The following is an 18,737-nucleotide window of genomic DNA, read 5'->3' as shown; positions in this document are numbered from 1 at the left end:
TGTCAATAAATATATCACATATGGGTTGCCTAACAAATTTTAGTCCAGAGTAGGTTTAATAAATAATTAAAAAAAATTTGTTTTGAAACATTTCACCGGTTTGATTAGATAAATTCAAATTCCAATCGAAAGTATGAAGTCCATAGAATGTGCAAACGTTAGGTTGCCTATTTTTTCCGGTCACAACTCTCGGGTAGCCAGGTATAAACAGGTAAATCTATACTAGCATTTCGCAACGGTCTGATTATTGAATCAAAATCAATAAAATAAAGATTATTTTATTATGAACACGGTGGTATCGGGTTGCCTGCGAAAAATCAGTCCCGAATCCCGGTTGTCGAATTTTAAAAAGTTAAATATTGCTGCGAGTGAATGTATGCGACTGAGAGGTCCCAATCAACAATGTCATGCGATAGAAGAGGACACAGCATAGCAGCTGTTTGAAGTTCGTCCAGTGAAAGAAAGAGAGTGCGCATGCTATTTGTTCTTGGAAATGAAAAGGATAGCGATAGACTTGTATATGCGTGCATCATTTTGGAGTAGATAATTATTAAAATAGAGGACATATAACTATGATCTCCAACTTCTGAATCTTCTTCGTCATCATCACTCTCCGTTTCAGTTCTTTCGACAATGTCTTCTATCTCTATCTTTAAAGGTGTATGATCCCCAATGAATCCTACTAACCGCAGTTCTCAGGCTTAAGTGTCACGCTTATTGGATCCGTTGCATTAAGCCACATGGAATTTACAAAAATAGTTCGTGAAATTTTCTGAATTAATGATATCCAGCATGGTGGTATGGAGTTGGAGTCGAAGCATTTTATTTTTTTTAAGATGTGCTCGCTGTCTTCTTTAGCAGAGTAATTTTTCATAAAAATGCGATATCTCGCATCATTCACACTGGTGCAGTTCCTGATACCATACATACTAGCCGTAAATTCTTGAACGGTCTTCATTTTTCCATCAATGAAAATATCAGCAGTATCTGTTAATGATGCAAAAACTGTTTGATATTTTTCATTTTTCGAAAATAGCTGAAAAGGTTTTACTTTTCCTTTATTATAAAATGCTGCCGTGTAATCGCAACCTGTAAATATCATCAATAGCATGCGCATTTTCTTTCTTTCACTGGACGGACTTCAAACAGCTGCTATGCTGTGTCCTCTTCTATCGCATGACATGATTGATTGGGACCTCTCAGTCGCACACATTCACTCGCAGCAATATTTGACTTTTTAAAATTCGACAACCGGGATTCGGGACTGATTTTTCGCAGGCAACCCGATACCACCGTGTTCATAATAAAATAATCTTTAATTTTATTGATTTTGATTCAATAATCAAACCGTTGCGAAATGCTAGTATAGATTTACCTGTTTATACCTGGCTACCCGAGAGTTGTGATCGGAAAAAAAATAGGCAACCTAACGTTTGCACATTCTATGGGCTTCATACTTTCGATTGGTATAGAATTTATCTAATAATCATGAAATGTTTAAAAAAAAATTTTTTTTTATTTATTTATTAAACCTACTCTGGACTAAAATTTGTTAGGCAACCCATATATGATATATTTATTGACATGTTAAATTAAATATAAAATACGTTTTATCAAATAAGCATCTCGGTGAAGGTCGTTTTATTTCGGGATCTTAGACTATTATTTTCTTTTCCTTATATTTCATTAGATTTCAGATATTTATTCAAGCTCTCTATCGCCATATTTGTATGAATACCTGCTCCTATTCTTTAACAATAGGCCACATCATTATTCTCTGTTGGTTTTGGAAGTAATGACTTAAAAATATCCATGATTAGTTTCGTTAGAAACAATCTGCCAAATTCTGCTTACTTTTTCAGATAATTTAGGAATTTGGGTAAAATTTGTTCTTCCTCATTAATCAATATATTTGTATGAATTAAGCAATAAAAATTGCTCTTTAACACTTTTTCACTTGAAACCCAAATAGAGGTAAATGTATCGTCAGTGTCACTGTGGCTATTCAATATTCATGACAATTGACAAGTAAAGATTTTAGTTGCAGTGCTCGGGAACTCGAGGATGTACGACGCAGCCGAGTCACGAAGATACCCGAATCATCGATCGGGTCCAAATATTTTGTCCGTTTTAGCGTATCCTCTTAGAGAAAGAGAACGAGAACAATATAACCTCTCTCCCAAAGGTTATTTGAATTTAACGAAAGTGATAGTGAATATTAGCTTACGAATTTTGCTTCCAAGGCAGTGGGCTTTTATTTTGGGAGAATCTAATGAGAAGAGACATTTTCAGTCAAAATTTGGTACTAGATTTATTTTATGAGAAGAAAAGGCTTTCAGAATTTCAACTCGAAACACCTAGGTTGATAGAAATGACCATTTTTACTTATTTCCACATTATAGACAATAAGTTTTGTTGGTTCCTGAAAAAATTCCTTTTTTTATTTCACTCCCATTGTTGAATTTAATCCTGTTCTATCTCCACAATCTCAGTAAGAATTATAGTCTGAAATTTCTCAATTTTCCTGATTCACATATGACATGATCAAATTTCATCATATATATTTCATTTTATCATTGAATTAAGCTATTTGAAATGAAATATATAAAAAAAGTATGTACATTTCATCAAGGATCATCAAGGAGAAACCTAACTTACTAATACTTTGAATTTGCTGACACAATCTATGGTTGTCAATTAAAAGTTAAAAATAAATAATTTAAGCTTATGCGCTAAGTACTATCGATTCTGTCAAAATTCAAATCATTCTTCTAGCCCAAAATTTCCAAGATTTATCGATCAAGCACTATTGAATCACCAGTCTCACCCGGTAGATAAGAATAACCATACTTAGTTCAGAGCTAGCACTGAACTAGTGATTCGGAGGTTGCGGGTTCGGGACCTGCTCAAAAAGGTACTTATGCCAGAATTAAAAATTGTCTGTTAGCCATCATTATCATACTATTATAATTAATTTCAGACAATTTTTTTAATAACCAAAGTTATTGAACACGATAAATCGAAGATGGATAGGATAATAGCTTAGTAGTAATATCAAAGATTATTGAAAATAAAAATTGATCCTGTGCAGACTCTTTATATGAAAACCTTGAAATATCTGATTTAGAAGTCTGTTAGAAACCAAGGTAATCACAAATAAAAGTTGTGTTTAAAATACAAATTTATTCTTTTATTATATACAATTTCACTTCAATGAGTAATAACAATCGAAATAATGCTTTCAATCAATTTGTGGCATAAAACAAACTTAAAAAACTATTCCATAATAGTTTCTTTAACTTGACATTGAGTCATTGTAAAGAGAAGTAATATCCTATTACTACTGCATCAGTGTGAAAACTTCTTTCTTTTGGAACTTTTTCCTTTACCTTTAGGTGTATATTTTCGCTTTTTCTTATTCACTGATTTTGAGTCGCCATAGTTAGTAATTTCTGAGCCTAATACTCCCAAAGTAGTCAACTTGCGCCTGTCATGCTTTTCTGACTTACTTACTGGAAGACGAGTCATATATTCTTCCTCGTATTCTTGTCGCTCCTTCTGTTGCTTGGTTAAGATCTGCTGCGCTCTGCTGCTTTGATGGAGTTCAAGAGGAGTGTCTAAATATTCTTCACAGAGATCCTGTAGAAGGGCTGACGATAATGCGTGTTTCTTGGATTTCTCCTGAAGCCTTCTGTTCCTTTCATGAGCATTTTCATCACCTGAAAACACAAAAATATTATATTAAGACAAATTGTGATATGATTGGTCAGTTATAACACAAATACAACATTGTGAAGTCTATTGTTCAGAAAATATGGCAGAGAAATATTTTCAGCTTGAACTAGCCTATTTTCGTAAACTACCATCCATCTAGATATAAGAAGTGGTTCTTTCGAACTTAGTAACAAGTGCTTATTTTTCCAATATAAAAGAGATCATGAAAACTACACAAGAAGGAAACACGATTAGCAACCAACAAAATTTACATTTTTCATATATTCAAGAAAATGTTGAATAACAAATCATAATAGATAATAAACTACCGGGAGAAACCATAATGATTTATCAATTAATTGTTTTAGTTGTCATTTTATAAATATTTTTCAATTTATCTTTTTTGACACATTTGAAACCTAAAATGTAGAAATAATATACCAGAGGATTGGAAGATGGCATTGGTTGTACAGTGGACTCTCGTTAACTCGAATCTTGTTTACTGGAAATCCTCGATAACTCAAATTGTTTTTACTTTCGAGTAATGACGTCACCGCAATTTTTTTTAAATGGAACACCCCCATTTTGTCTCAATTTTCCGATTACTCTAGCTGATTCCAAAAATGTATCACATGTTGATTCCAATTGGTATAGGGTGGACAAAAATACAATAGTATTGTGTGTGCTCATAATGCAACGCTAAACATTCTTTATTAGTTGCATTAACAATATTACCAAAAATACTAATTGTCTAGCGGCAATTGATTTGAATGTAACACCCTGTAGTTTGTTACATTTTTAGACTGATAAAAATGAACTGTTTCCAAACATGTTTGGTACTTGTGGTCTAGCAGACAGAATATGAAAGAAATTATTTTTTACCAATTTAAAAAAAAAATATTTGTGAAATGTCATTATTTGTTTATTGCCGCTAGACAATAAGTATTTTGGATAATATTGTTAATTCAACTAATAAAAAATGTTATGCGTTACTTTATGAGCACACACAAAACTATTGTCCACCTTGTACCAATTGGAATCAATATGTGTTTCACTAAAAAAATAGGTCTCTTAAATATTTTTTAAAGAGTGTACCGTTTTCGTGATAATCAAGTACAAAAAAAACACTATCCACAAAAATTAATTTTCAAATTAAAAAAATTAAATTTTCAAATGAAAGTACAAATATCGGCGTAGTTTGTTATAACGCTTTCAGATGGAATTTAAATGAATATTTCAGAAAGAACATTCATTAGACACTTAAACAATAAAAAATATTCACAAACATTTTTTTTTTTTTTTTATAATAATGTATTATAGTGGATATATATACTATTTTTAATAAGTATATATTACGATGAACAGCGTTTGAAGCAATGACAAAACATTTATTTATTTGACATTCAATACAAAACAACTGACATTAGATTAAAACTACTAGAAAATGAACGTATTTCTAACACCCTCACTTAATCTAATGGCAAAAATGAATCAGAATATTATTATATCATTATGGAAATAAACTTTATTTTATAATTTTCAATCCTAATTCATGAACACAAAATGAATGTTTTGGCTTGAATAGGGATTTAGTCAAGATATCTGCTGGCATTTCTTCTGTCTGTAGATAATGAACAGAAATTTCATTATCCTTGGCAAGTTCTCTTACATAATGATATCTGATAGATATATGCTTCGTGCGGTTGTGGAATACTGGATTGTAAACTAACTTGTTTGCTCCTTGATTATCATTGTAGATATTAATGGTCTCACACTCTTGATACAACTCTGTTAACAATCCCTTGAGATATACTGCTTCCTTTGCTCCCTCACACAAAGCCATATATTCAGCTTCTGTAGTACTTAGTGCAACACTTTTTTGCTTTCTGAACTGCCAACTAATAGCTGCGTTGGCGAAAATCATTACCGAACCGGTGTACGATCGACGATCCTCAATACATCCACCCCAATCGGCATCGACAAATCCTTGAATTGATTTTCCCGTCTTTTGAAAACATAGGCAGTAGTCCATAGTTCCTTTAAGATACCTCAAAACTCTTTTTGCTGCACTCCAGTGCTCCTTTTTGTGACAATTATTAAATTGACTCAAAAAACTTGTAGCATATGATATATCAGGGCGAGTGCAAACTGATAGATACATCAAAGCACCAATCAACTCTTGGTATGGATACAGGGTATCATTTTCATCAGCCTTTTCCAATTTCAAATTTGCTTCCAGTGGAGTACTTATCGGTTTTGAGTCTTCCATTCCAAATCTCTTCAAAATTTGTTCTATGTACTTCTTTTGGTCAAGACAAATATTTGTTTTTGTTCGCGTGATCTTCATTCCCAAGCATTCTTTTATTTCACCAAGATCCTTCATCTTGAAGTTGCTTCCAATTTTTTCTTTCAACTTTTGAGTCTTGCTCTTGTCTTCCGAAAAAATATAAAAATCGTCTACATGAAGAGCCATTATAACTGATTTGCCTTCATCATTCTTTATATAAACACAGGAATCATAGGAGCATCTCTTGAAACCAATACTCAGCAAAAGATCATTAATTTTATCATTCCAAGATCTAGCTGATTGTTTCAAACCATAAATAGCTTTCTCAAGTTTACATACTTTATTAGCCTTTTTTGCCTCACTGAATCCAGGAGGTTGCTCCATATATATTTCTTCCTGCAAACTTCCATTTAAAAATGCAGTAGTGATGTCAATGTGATCGATCTTCCAATTATTTTCTACAGCTAGCCCGAACAATAGTCTTATAGTTGAAAGTCTAGCCACTGGTGCAAATGTTTCATCATAGTCTTCTCCCCATTTTTGAGAAAATCCTTTTGCTACCAGTCTAGCTTTATGACGCTGTGTTTTGCCATCTGCAGATTTCTTCAACTTGAAAATCCACTTACATTTCACCACATTTTTTCCTTCAGGACGATCAACAAGCTTCCATGTCCCATTATCAGCTAAAGCCGTCAGTTCCTCCTCTATTGCTTGCTCCCACAGTATTTTATCAGACCTTGAAAGAGCATCTGCAATATCGACAGGATCGAAAGGGTTATTTTCCGCAAAAAATGAATATTCCATATCATCATATCTTTTTGGTCTTCTTTCTCACTCTGGATACCGTCTTTCTTTTTGAGATTCAACTGTGATTTCATTCTGATGAATTTCCCTCTCATTGCTAAAATTTTCTTCAGATATGCATTCATCATTCCTTATGTTATTAAGGTTTCCTTCCACAATTCTATCCTCATTTAGATTTGAAAGAATCTGAATTTCCTTCGTTTCACATTCTTCACTCAAAATACTATTTTGTTGAGTATCTTGAAAATGTATTCTTTCTGACTCAATGAAAACCACATCGCGTGCTTCAATAATTTTCTTAGGATTTTTTATGTCAAGCAACCGATAACCTTTTGAATTTTCACAGTATCCTACCATCATATATTGACATGATTTAGGATCCATCTTCTTTCTAAGATGTTTTTTCACATGAACTTGAGCTCTGCATCCGAATATCCTCAAGTGAGATAAATCTATATTTCGATTTGACAAAACTCCCTCAGGAACCGCATTTTTTACTGCTGCAGTTGGAGATCTATTCTTCAAGTAAATTGCAGTGTTCATAGCTTCGGCCCAATATTTCTTGGAGAGATTAGCATCAAACAGCATGCATCTAGTTTTTTCAATCAATGTCCTGTTTGTTCGTTCAGCCACCCCATTTTGTTGTGGTGTATACGGAATTGTTGTTTGATGTATGATGCCATGAGTTTCTAAAAATTTCTTAAAATCGGAATTAATATACTCAGTTCCATTATCACTGCGAATGCACTTAATCTTTTTATGGGTCTGGTTTTCTACTAAGCTTTTGAAAATTTTAAATTTGGATAAAACTTCATTTTTAAGCTTCAGCATGTACCCAAAAACCTTTCTGCTAAAATCATCTACGAAAATCAGGCAATATCTAGCACCACCCCAGGATGAAACTTCCATAGGTCCTGATATATCTGTGTGGATAAGCTCTAATAAATCACGAGCTCTTTTAGATTTCTTTGTAGGAAATTTCTGTACCGTCTGTTTCCCTTCAAGACATTTAATACATACATTGTCTTTTTCTTCTACATAATTTACTCCTGTAACCAAACCTTCTTTGAGCATTTTCATTCCTCTCCGATTCAGATGACCTAAACGTTTATGCCATCTCTCATGATCTGAAGTTACTGCTGATAGTGCCCTCACTGAATCAATATATTGATCAGCAACGTATAATCCATTTTTCAAACTGGCAGTAAACTCAATAGTTCCTGTTACATCACAATCGGATTCATCGAAAATTTTACAGCCCACCTTATCAAATAAAACTTTCTTGCCTTTTTCGGTCATTTTACTAACCGATAAAAGATTTGTAGAAAGATTTGGTACATACAATACATTGGAAATATTTTTCGTAACCTTTTCTCCATATTGATCAAAGTCCATGGTTACGTTTCCTATTCCATTAGATTGAATTCGATCATTATTTGCAATGGAAATATAATTTTTTGATTCCTCAATGAAGTCAGACATCCATTCTTGATTCATCGACATATGAGATGTAGCACCTGAATCAATTACCCAATCTGAAGTTGAATTCTTTGTCATCATTGCAGTTACTAACAATGTGCTATTAGTAGTTTTCCTTTATTTTCTGGAATTGTTTTTCACCTTTGTATCACACCTTGCTTTAGGGCAATCCGGCTTTTTATGTCCCTCTTCTCCACAAGAATAACATTTGATTTTGAATTTCTTTGTGATTTTCCTTTCGACATTTCTGGAATTTAAAGCTGCTCCTCCTATATCTCTTTCTTCTTGAGATGATTTTCTCGCATCTTCCTCTATTAGCTTTGTTTTTACTTCATCTGATGAGAGCTTTAAATTGTTATATGTTAGAGCCATAACTAAAGGTTCATATTCCGAACTTAGTCCGTTCAGCATAACAAAAGCAACAAAATCGTCTTCAATGGTAACACCAATATCAGCGAGTTTGTACACTGTTGACATTATATCGCCAATATATTCTTCCATTGAATCGAAGTCAGTATGTTTCGTTCTGAACAGATGTCTTTGCAAATCAAACTTTCTGTTCATATCTTTTGATTCGAAAGCTTTCTGCAGATTGTCCCATGCTTCTTTGGATGTGGTAGCCTTACATATATGTACGTAACAAGTGGGTTTCACACATAAACCTATTTTCGCTAAAGCCTTATTATCGAGGTCTTTGTTTAAGGTATTTGTATTGTTCATTGGTCCATTAGTAACTATTTCCCATAAACCTTCCAGCATCAGACTCATTTTCATGGCAAATTTCCATGATGCGTAGTTGCTATGTCCCTCTAATTTGTCTATATTTGGAACAGACGAAGAGACTACTGGAACAGTAGTGAATGTCGGAAAAGAACTTGTATTCTCCACAGGTTGTGTCATTATATAGAATTGTTTGCACAAAATTCAAAAAATTCCAAAACAACTTCTTCAAATACTGTTAAACATCGGCGCTGGGCCCATAACCAGTTATAATAATGTATTATAGTGGATATATATACTATTTTTAATAAGTATATATTACGATGAACAGCGTTTGAAGCAATGACAAAACATTTATTTATTTGACATTCAATACAAAACAACTGACATTAGATTAAAACTACTAGAAAATGAACGTATTTCTAACAGTTCTGTGTCTGATAATAGTTATTTATAATACAAGTGCAGAAGGCATTGATATTCTTCCACGAGTTCAAAATTCAAAAACGAGCCACGAAGTGGCGAGTTTTGGAATGAACGAGTGGTAGAATGAGCCTTCTGTACGAGTATTATACATTATTTTCTCTAATTCATTGCATTTTCATTGAAATTAATGAAATATTTCTATAAATATAATTTAGTGATTTTTGCATTGAAAAATGTTGATTGGCAGAACTAATTCCTTTAAGGCAAATTGATGAATTGACAGATAAAGCCGTGGCGGAAAGTTCGGAGTACCAACATAGAATAATAAAATATAACCATGAAAACTGTGCCTTTCTGATATATTCTCGCACGATTTTGTTCTACAAGATGTGGAAGAATGAACGGAATAACCACAGAATTAGAGAAATGTTCTTTCTGAAATGTTTAATCAAATTCCATCTGAAAGCATTATGATAAACTACGCTAATTTTTTTACTTCCATTTATCACTAATGGAAAGTTTTGAAAAATTAATTTTTGTGGATAGTGTTTGCTTTGAATTCGATTATCTAGAAAAAGGTTATGGAAAGGAGGTAGAAATGGCCGAACACATAATGTTCAAATGCCTGGGGCTTGTATAATTCACTTTATCTTACCTGGATAATGAACCGCTGATAATTTTGGAGGTACATAAATCCCCTTTTTACTTTTTGGTACAGACTCTTCACCATCACCAGACTCTTGATCATCATCACTCTCTATGTCTTCATCATCATTGTCATCTAAATTCTCCGCATTGCCTACATTAGCTTTATGTTTTTTGGAATCATCCATTGAGATACCATCTCGGGAAGATTTCACTAATCTTTCTATTTGAAATTTCAACTTTTGATCTATTGGTCTTATTTTCTCCAAAACGGTTCGTATTTCTATCAATCTGTCTATACAGATATCATTTTCAATTTTCTTTCCTGAACATTTAAGGGAATTGAAATATGTAATGTTGATAAGATAACTTAGGAGCATCATGTTCTTCATTTCTAGAAAGCTTAAACCTTGATCTGTAGACAATTCTCCATTTTTAACTTTACGAATCATATTATCAACCAATTGAGTTACATTTTCGGTACTTGTATTTATTTCGTCCAATAAAGAAAGTGTCGCCTGAAGATCTTGATTTGGCTCCGGAACATCTTGATCCTACAATAAATTAAATTGTGAAAAAAATCGATGTTGACAGTAAGTATTTTTTAATATTTTTTCAGAAAATTTTCCAAGTATGCGATTTCATCAGAGCATTTAATATTGATAAACTTACGAGACTTAAATCTTCCGTTGTTTCCATATTGATCAACAAATATAAATATTTTTATTGGATACACATAACACTGACACGACACGAGGAAATTAACATTTGTATTTTTATGATGTTCAATTTGAATTAGTTTGGTTAGGTTAGCATAGAATAAATGTTATGTAATATTCTATGTGCATCTTCCTCTTCAAGAATAATGGACTCATTTCATCGTCGTTGAGCGTTCATTAAAATTCGTGGACAAGAGTGCTGTGGAATAAATAGTGTGGATTTTCAGTGGTTACAAATAGCGCTTAGCTTTGACCATATCATTAATGGTGAATTTATGCATTTAATCGAATACACCTAATACTTTTCATCGATAAACACGAATGAAGAACATAAAATGATAGAAACTGGTACTCGTTAATATTGTAATTCTATGTGGCTCACGCGCACTTCTATATTTTACCTGAGCCCTTAGTTCTTAGTTAACAGTTGGCCTGCTCATAGACTTATTATCCTAAGTCTATGTACAGTCCATTCAGGAATTATTGACATCCCGGGTGGCTTTGGAAAATCGAAATTAAGTTGGTACTGGCTCATTCAGTAACATTTCGAATTGCAGATTTCGGGTTGGCATTGGAAATGTCATTGACAGGAGGTTAGATTTCAGTTTGTTTGTGTTATTCATAGACCTAATATCCATGGATATTAGGTCTATGGTGTTATTGGATTTGATCGAAGAAATTTTGAAACTTAAAAGTTGTATCAATTTCAAACACACATTGATTAGTTTATTTGAGTATTTTTCACAGTACTGTTTGAAAAAAGAAGAAGGCAAGTCGTTACAACCTGGATTATTAGTGGAAGAAAACCTGTGCAATACGATTTCACCTTCAAAGAATCATTGAATGATTTGATTGTTACCAAAAGCCGAGCCAAAAGTAATCAATATATCAGCCTGGATGAAATTTGACCAAAAATCATCTGGATTTTAATCAATCAAAGACAACATTACATAAACTTAATTGGTTACAAGTTCAAAACAGTTAATAAAAGGAAAATTCTTATTGATAAACAGAAAAATATAATAATAAGTTGAGTACGATTTTATGGTGAATACAGAGAATATTTGCAACAAAATGTGAAATTCATTTATCTGGAGGAAACTTGGTTATTTGAAAATGCCAGCATTATTCAACAGTGGACTCTAGAAAGTAAACAAAATGTTTTTCAAGTATATTCAAGGGTAAAAGTAGAAGGAGCACTATTTTGAATGCTGGATATTTGGATTTTTACCTGGATGTTTTGTTTTGACAGTGGTTATCATGATGATTATATAAATCTTATAGAGAGAATTATTTTATAATTGGATTGCTAAACAAAGTCTTGGCATTGCATCTATAGTTTATTTATATTTTATATTGAAATTAAGTATTGTTATATCTGTTTTTTGTTCTTCAATGAGTAATCCAAAAATCTAATAAATTCCAATTGCTTTATAGAATTTTTACTGAGTATTTAATCAAAAAATATATTCTGAAGAGTAACTTGAAGAATTTCTTCACCTCTTACCCACTTGAAGATAATAATAGAATGCAATAAAATTTTAAAATTTACAAATTAAAAATAATTTCATGCCAAAATGCTTTTAGTGAGTGAGTTAAAGCTGTTATGGGCAAAATAATTTATGTAATTTAATAGAAACTAGTATAAAAGCATTTCAATAAAAAACAGAAAACTCGAGTACAAATAGTACCTCTATTTTTCATACAAGTTAAATCAATCATTCATGTCATGAACAGTTTCAATAAATAGTGACTTTAGAAAGTAATTTACATATCGGCTGATAAATTGGTTCCAATTTTGTAAGTTACAGTACAACTGTGATGTCAAAATTTTTCATATACTAAATGGATTCTTTGAATTTTATCTGTCTTATTATGATATGGCTCTTCCATTCACTAAGCTACAATACACTATTTGAATTTATCAACCAGTTTTTTCTGTTTTCTTCACCAGTTAAAATGATCCATAAGAGTTATTTGATAAGAATTTTGCAAGCAGGTTGGTATCCAGTGTCTATCAGTAATGCAACAATTTTTTAAAAGCCTTTGGTGAAAAGGAATATGCATATTTTTGTTTTTAAACGTGGGTTTAGTGGATCGAATAACTGTTTTAACACTTTTATAATATAAGTTTTATTCTTAAACAGAACAGGAGAACAACGGCTTCCAAGTTTTTTTTTTATTTATTTATTCAACTTATGACGTACTACTCATAGACAAGACAAGACTATATGCGGCTGCGCAATACATGTCATTGATACAATCATAGAATATGATCAGTGTTACCACTAGGATAAATTAACTTGCCATTGTTCCCTAAACATAATAACAACACTCCCCCTCAATGGTAAGTTACCCAAAAAAAAATTTCTTAAAATACATTGCAGTTGATTGTAAAATTATTGAATGAACTTAGAGACAGCGGTTTCGTGAACAAATCTGCGAGTTGCAGTTTGGTTGGAATATACTTTAGTGAAACTGTTTTATCATTTATTTTGTCTCGAATGAAATGATAACGAATATCAATATGTTTGAGTCTCTTGTGGAACTCTGGGTTCCTACACACTTTGATAGCCGATTGATTATCTTCATAAATCATGACATTTAAACTATCACAAATTTTTAAATCACTAATTAAACTCTTAAGCCAACAAGCTTCACTTATGGCTAAGCTTAAAGCTATATATTCCGCTTCTGTTGAAGACAGAGCTACGGATGATTGTTTTCTAGAGCACCAACTGACTGTGCACCCAAAAACTTTAAATACATAACCAGACGTAGATTTCCTGTCTGTTCTATCCCCAGCCCAATCTGCATCAGCATATCCTTCAATTTCATTCTGAAAATCAGTTTTTCTAAAAACTAAACTTAAATTTTGTGTTTTTTGAACATATCTTAAAACTCGTTTAATCGATTGCCAAAGTTGTGAACTTGCAGTTGATTGATATCTACTTAGGATACTTATGCTTATACATAGATCTGGGCGAGAGCATAACATGGCATACATTATAGAACCTATTGCTGCTCTACATCTTTCTTCAATTTCTATACTTTCAGAATTTTTGCGTTTAAGATCATCATGTCTAAAATTTGGTTCCATAGGGGTATTACAAGGTTTACAGTTTTCCATTTTAAAAATTTTCAACATTTTCTTTAGATATAAAGTTTGGTTGATTATGATTTCATTTTTCAATACATTTTGTGTGATGTGCATACCCAAAAAATAACTGATACCTCCTAAGTCTTTCATTTTAAAGTGTTGATTCAAAGTAACTTTTAGATCATCAACCTCTTTTTCATCTGATCCGGCAATTAATAGATCATCAACATAGATCAATACAAAAATCTTTGAACAGCCTGAAATTTTGTAGTAAATACAGTATTCATTTTGAGATCTTACAAAGTTCAATGTCATCATTAAATCATTAAATTTTTTATACCAATTTTTTGGTGAGGATCGTAATCCATATAAGGACTTCCTTAGCTTTGCAAATTTTCCTTTGTCAGTATTAAAACCTTTAGGTAATAAAATATATACATCATCATCTATTTCTCCATTTAAAAAAGCACTACATACATCAAGTTGATGTATCCTGAAATTTAAATTATTGCATATAGCTAAGAAAATTCTTACAGAAGTTAATTTCGCTACTGGACTATAAATATCGCCGTTTAATGGAATTGTCTGTTGAAAACCTTTTGCAACAAGTCTTGCTTTGAATTTCGTGACACTACCGAACTCGTCTTTCTTCCTCTTATACACCCATTTGCACTCTATGACAGGCCTTTTAACATCACTATCACACACTACTTCAAACGATTCATTTTCTTGCAACGATTTTACTTCCTCCTCCATTGCCTTCCTCCATTGCTCAGCCTCAACGCTTTTCATAGCATCTTCATAGCATGTTGGTTCGTCATCTTCTGTAACTGTCAACAACAAACTATCCAAATCCATTTCAAAATCTTCAAACCTTGGGTTTCCTCTTAAGTTTCTTCTCAGGTTATATCTTCCATTCACTATTTCTTCACTGATTTCTGGATCCAACTCTTCTTCATCGGTAATTGTCTCTTCATCGTGTACAATATTATCAATTTGGGTATCTTCTAACTCCAAGTCTTGATTTTCTTCAATATTACAGAATTCAGTTATTTTACCTTTTGTTTCTTGAACTTTTTCTGGTAGGAATATTACATCCCTCTGTATGACAACCTTGTTTTTATCAGGTAAATACACTCTAAATCCCTTTGTGTCTTCTCCATAACCAAGGAAGTATCCTTGTTCATTTTTTGTGTCCCACTTCAATCTATTTTCCTTAGGTACTAGTACTGAAACTCTACTTCCAAAAATATTAAAATTTTCCATCTTATATTCCTTTTGATTCCATAATTCAAAAGGAGTTTTAAACTGAACAATGCTTGGACCAGAGCGATTCAGAACATATGTAGCGGTATTTATTGCTTCTGCCCAAAACATTTTTGTCAAATTTTTATTGCTATGTAACATTGTCCTGGCTGCTTCAACCAATGTTCGGTTTTCTCGTTCCGCCCTTCCATTTTGTTGGGGAGTATATACCACTGTGCGTTGGTGGCATATACCTCTGCTTTGCAGACATTCCGTTACCTGTTTGTTCACAAATTCTAAACCATTGTCTGTCCTCAAAACTTTCATCTTTGCACCAGTTTGCCTTTCTGCCATAGATATATAATTTTCAATTGCTTTTGCTACTTCAGATTTCTGCTTTAGGAAATAAACATGTCTATATGAGGTGTAGTCATCTTTAAATAATAAAAAATATCGAGCTCCTCCTAACGAAGGTGTTTCCATAGGACCACACACATCTGCATGAACTAGCTCTAAAGGTACAGTAGCTCGTGATTCACTATGTTGAAATTTTAATTTATGTTGTTTGCCCGATAAACAGTATTCACAAATAAATTCATTGTTTATATACTCAACATTCATTTTTTTAAGGAAATCTTTGATGTACTTAATATTTTGATGTGCTAATCTGTGATGCCAAGTCTCTAAATTTTCTATATTTTTAACTGTCATACATTCAGAAATATTATTAGTTAATTCATTTTCTATTTTGTTTTCATACATTTCCTTCTTGAACTGCATTTTATATAATTTATTCTGTCTTAGTGCCTGGGCTCTAATATTTCCATATTTATCAAAAAACTTACATGATGAATTATCAGATGACATGAAATATCCCTTATCAAGAGCACATCCAGCCGAGAATAAATTAAATTTTAGGTCAGGTATATACAAAACATTCGATAATGACGTTTCAATGAATTTTCTTCCATTATAGGACCACATTTTAATATTTCCATATCCTCTTACCTCCAATGTTTGCCCATTTCCAACTTGCACCATCCTAGGGGTTCGATCCTCGAACATTTTCTCGAACAAGCTTCTATCCCATGTCATATGTTCAGTGGCTCCCGAGTCAAGGTACCAATCACCTGATTTTACACCATCTGAATATACCATAAAAGCGTTGTGTTCCACTTCTTCTTTGACAGGATTCTTATTCGACGGTTCTTCCTTTTTCTTCTTGATCCAACAAGTCTGAACTAGATGTCCTTGTTTTCGGCAGTAACTGCAAAATTTATTTGTTTTATCAGCCTTATCATTCTTAGAGTTCTTAGTTCGAAAGTAACAGTTCTTTGCTATGTGACCAGCTTTTGCACAGATGTAGCATTTTTTGGTTGGATTATTCTGAGAACTCGTTTTGCTTACTAGTGCTGTTGTCGACTCTACTGTTTTGCATCTTTCTTCTTCAAGCAATAATCTAGAGGTTAACTCTTCCAATGTTTGATTTTTATCTGGAACTGACTCCCATGCTGATCTGAAGTGTTTAAAATGTTCTGGCAAGGTCATCAAGATTTTAGTAATTATCATTTTATCTGACAGAACTTCACCTGCAGTCTTTAATTTGGTTTTTATTTCCTCAATTTTGGATATAAATGTATTCACAGAGGAATCAAAGTCGAGCATGAAAAACCTTTGTTGTAGCAAATGCACACTTACAACTGATTCTTTATCATATACCGTTTTTAATTTGGTCCACATTTCTTTCGCAGATTCACATGACAGTAAGTGAGTTAGAGGACCTTCTTCCATACGTGTAACCAACAATTCTTGAGTTTTTGCGTCGTCCTTGAGCCATTTGTTAAGTTCATCTCCTGAACTGGGTTTTATTCTTGAACCATCCGCGATCTCGAAAAGACCTCGTCCTTTTAATATAATACTGGTTTGAAACTTCCATATGGGCCAATTATCACCATTTAATTTTAATGTCGTCGTGGTCGTGTTATCTGCCATTTTACACCACACGTGGTTTTTTTTCGATTTTACTTTTCACACACTCGAAAAACGTATCGTTAAATTGTTTTTATTCCAGTTGCACGACTGGGCACATAACCTGTTTTTAAACGTGGGTTTAGTGGATCGAATAACTGTTTTAACACTTTTATAATATAAGTTTTATTCTTAAACAGAACAGGAGAACAACGGCTTCCAAGTTTTTTTTTTATTTTTACTTATTCAACTTATGACGTACTACTCATAGACAAGACAAGACTATATGCGGCTGCGCAATACATGTCATTGATACAATCATAGAATATGATCAGTGTTACCACTAGGATAAATTAACTTGCCATTGTTCCCTAAACATAATAACAACAATTTTAATGATCTTCAATGGGATATTTCATGGGCGACTCTTAAATGAATACATATCTCTTCATTGGATTTCCTTGAAATGAGATAGCATTCACCATATTTTTACGTTATATAATCTGAATTTCAATTTATGGAATCATGACTATGCGTCCCTTCGTAATAATCGTAATTTCGAAAATTCAGGATCTTTCGGATACAAAAATGATGAAAATAATTTAAACTGGTTATTTCTATGATGAACCATAGCAATTTTTAGTGATATTTTTGTAACCAGAAATAAAGCCGCGACTAGACGTTCATGGCCTACTTCGATGTCAATAATTCCTGAATGGACTTGTACAGTCCATTCAGGAATTATTGACATCGAAGTAGGCCATGAACGTCTAGTCGCGGCTTTATTTCTGGTTACAAAAATATCACTAAAAATTGCTATGGTTCATCATAGAAATAACCAGTTTAAATTATTTTCATCATTTTTGTATCCGAAAGATCCTGAATTTTCGAAATTACGATTATTACGAAGGGACACATACAGTCATGATTTCATAAATTGAAATTCAGATTATATAACGTAAAAATATAGTGAAATGCTATCTCATTTCAAGGAAATCCAATGAAGAGATATCTATTCATTTAAAGTCGCCCATGAAAGATCCCATTGAAGATCATTAAAATATGCATATTCCTTTTCACCAAAGGCTCTTCAAAAATTATTGCATTACTGATGGACACTGGATACCAACCTGCTTGCAAAATTCTTATCAAATAACTCTTATGGATAATTTTAACTGTGGTGTCTAAACTGGTGAAGAAAACAGAAAAAACTGGTTGATAAATTTAAATAGTGTAGCTTAGTGAATGGAAGAGCCATATCATAATAAGACAGAAATAAAATTCAAAGAATCCATTTAGTATATGAAAAATTTTGACATCACAGTTACAGTTGTACTTAAACTTTCAAAATTGGAACCAATTTATCAGCCGATGTGTAAATTACTTTCTAAAGTCACTATTTATTGAAACTGTTCATGACATGAATGATTGATTAAACTTGTATGAAAAATATAGGTACTATTTGTACTCGAGATTTTTGTTTTTTTATTGAAATGCTTTTATACTAGTTTCTATTAAATCACATAAATTATTTTGCCCATAACAGCTTTAACTCACTCACTAAAAGCATTTTTGCATGAAATTATTTTTAATTTGTGAAATTTTATTGCATTCTATTATTATCTTCAAG

The 18,737-nt window shown here is 32.4% G+C and overlaps 1 protein-coding gene across 1 annotated transcript; it reads right to left on the bottom strand.

Moving 5' to 3' along the window:
• Positions 1 to 3,163: 3,163 nt before the first annotated feature.
• On the bottom strand, positions 3,164 to 10,907 carry LOC123678176 (neuroguidin). The gene is made up of 3 exons (XM_045615045.1): positions 10,748 to 10,907; positions 10,086 to 10,629; positions 3,164 to 3,719 (listed from the first exon to the last, which is right to left on the bottom strand). Exons 1-3 carry the CDS (start codon positions 10,772 to 10,774, stop codon positions 3,349 to 3,351), a joined length of 942 nt encoding a protein of 313 aa, XP_045471001.1. The 5' UTR covers positions 10,775 to 10,907; the 3' UTR covers positions 3,164 to 3,348.
• Between the last annotated feature and the right edge of the window lie 7,830 nt (positions 10,908 to 18,737).

Source organism: Harmonia axyridis, chromosome 4 (genome assembly GCF_914767665.1).
Source record: "Harmonia axyridis chromosome 4, icHarAxyr1.1, whole genome shotgun sequence".
NCBI classification, from domain to species: domain Eukaryota; kingdom Metazoa; phylum Arthropoda; class Insecta; order Coleoptera; family Coccinellidae; genus Harmonia; species Harmonia axyridis.
This window is presented reverse-complemented; position numbering and strand designations above follow the sequence as displayed.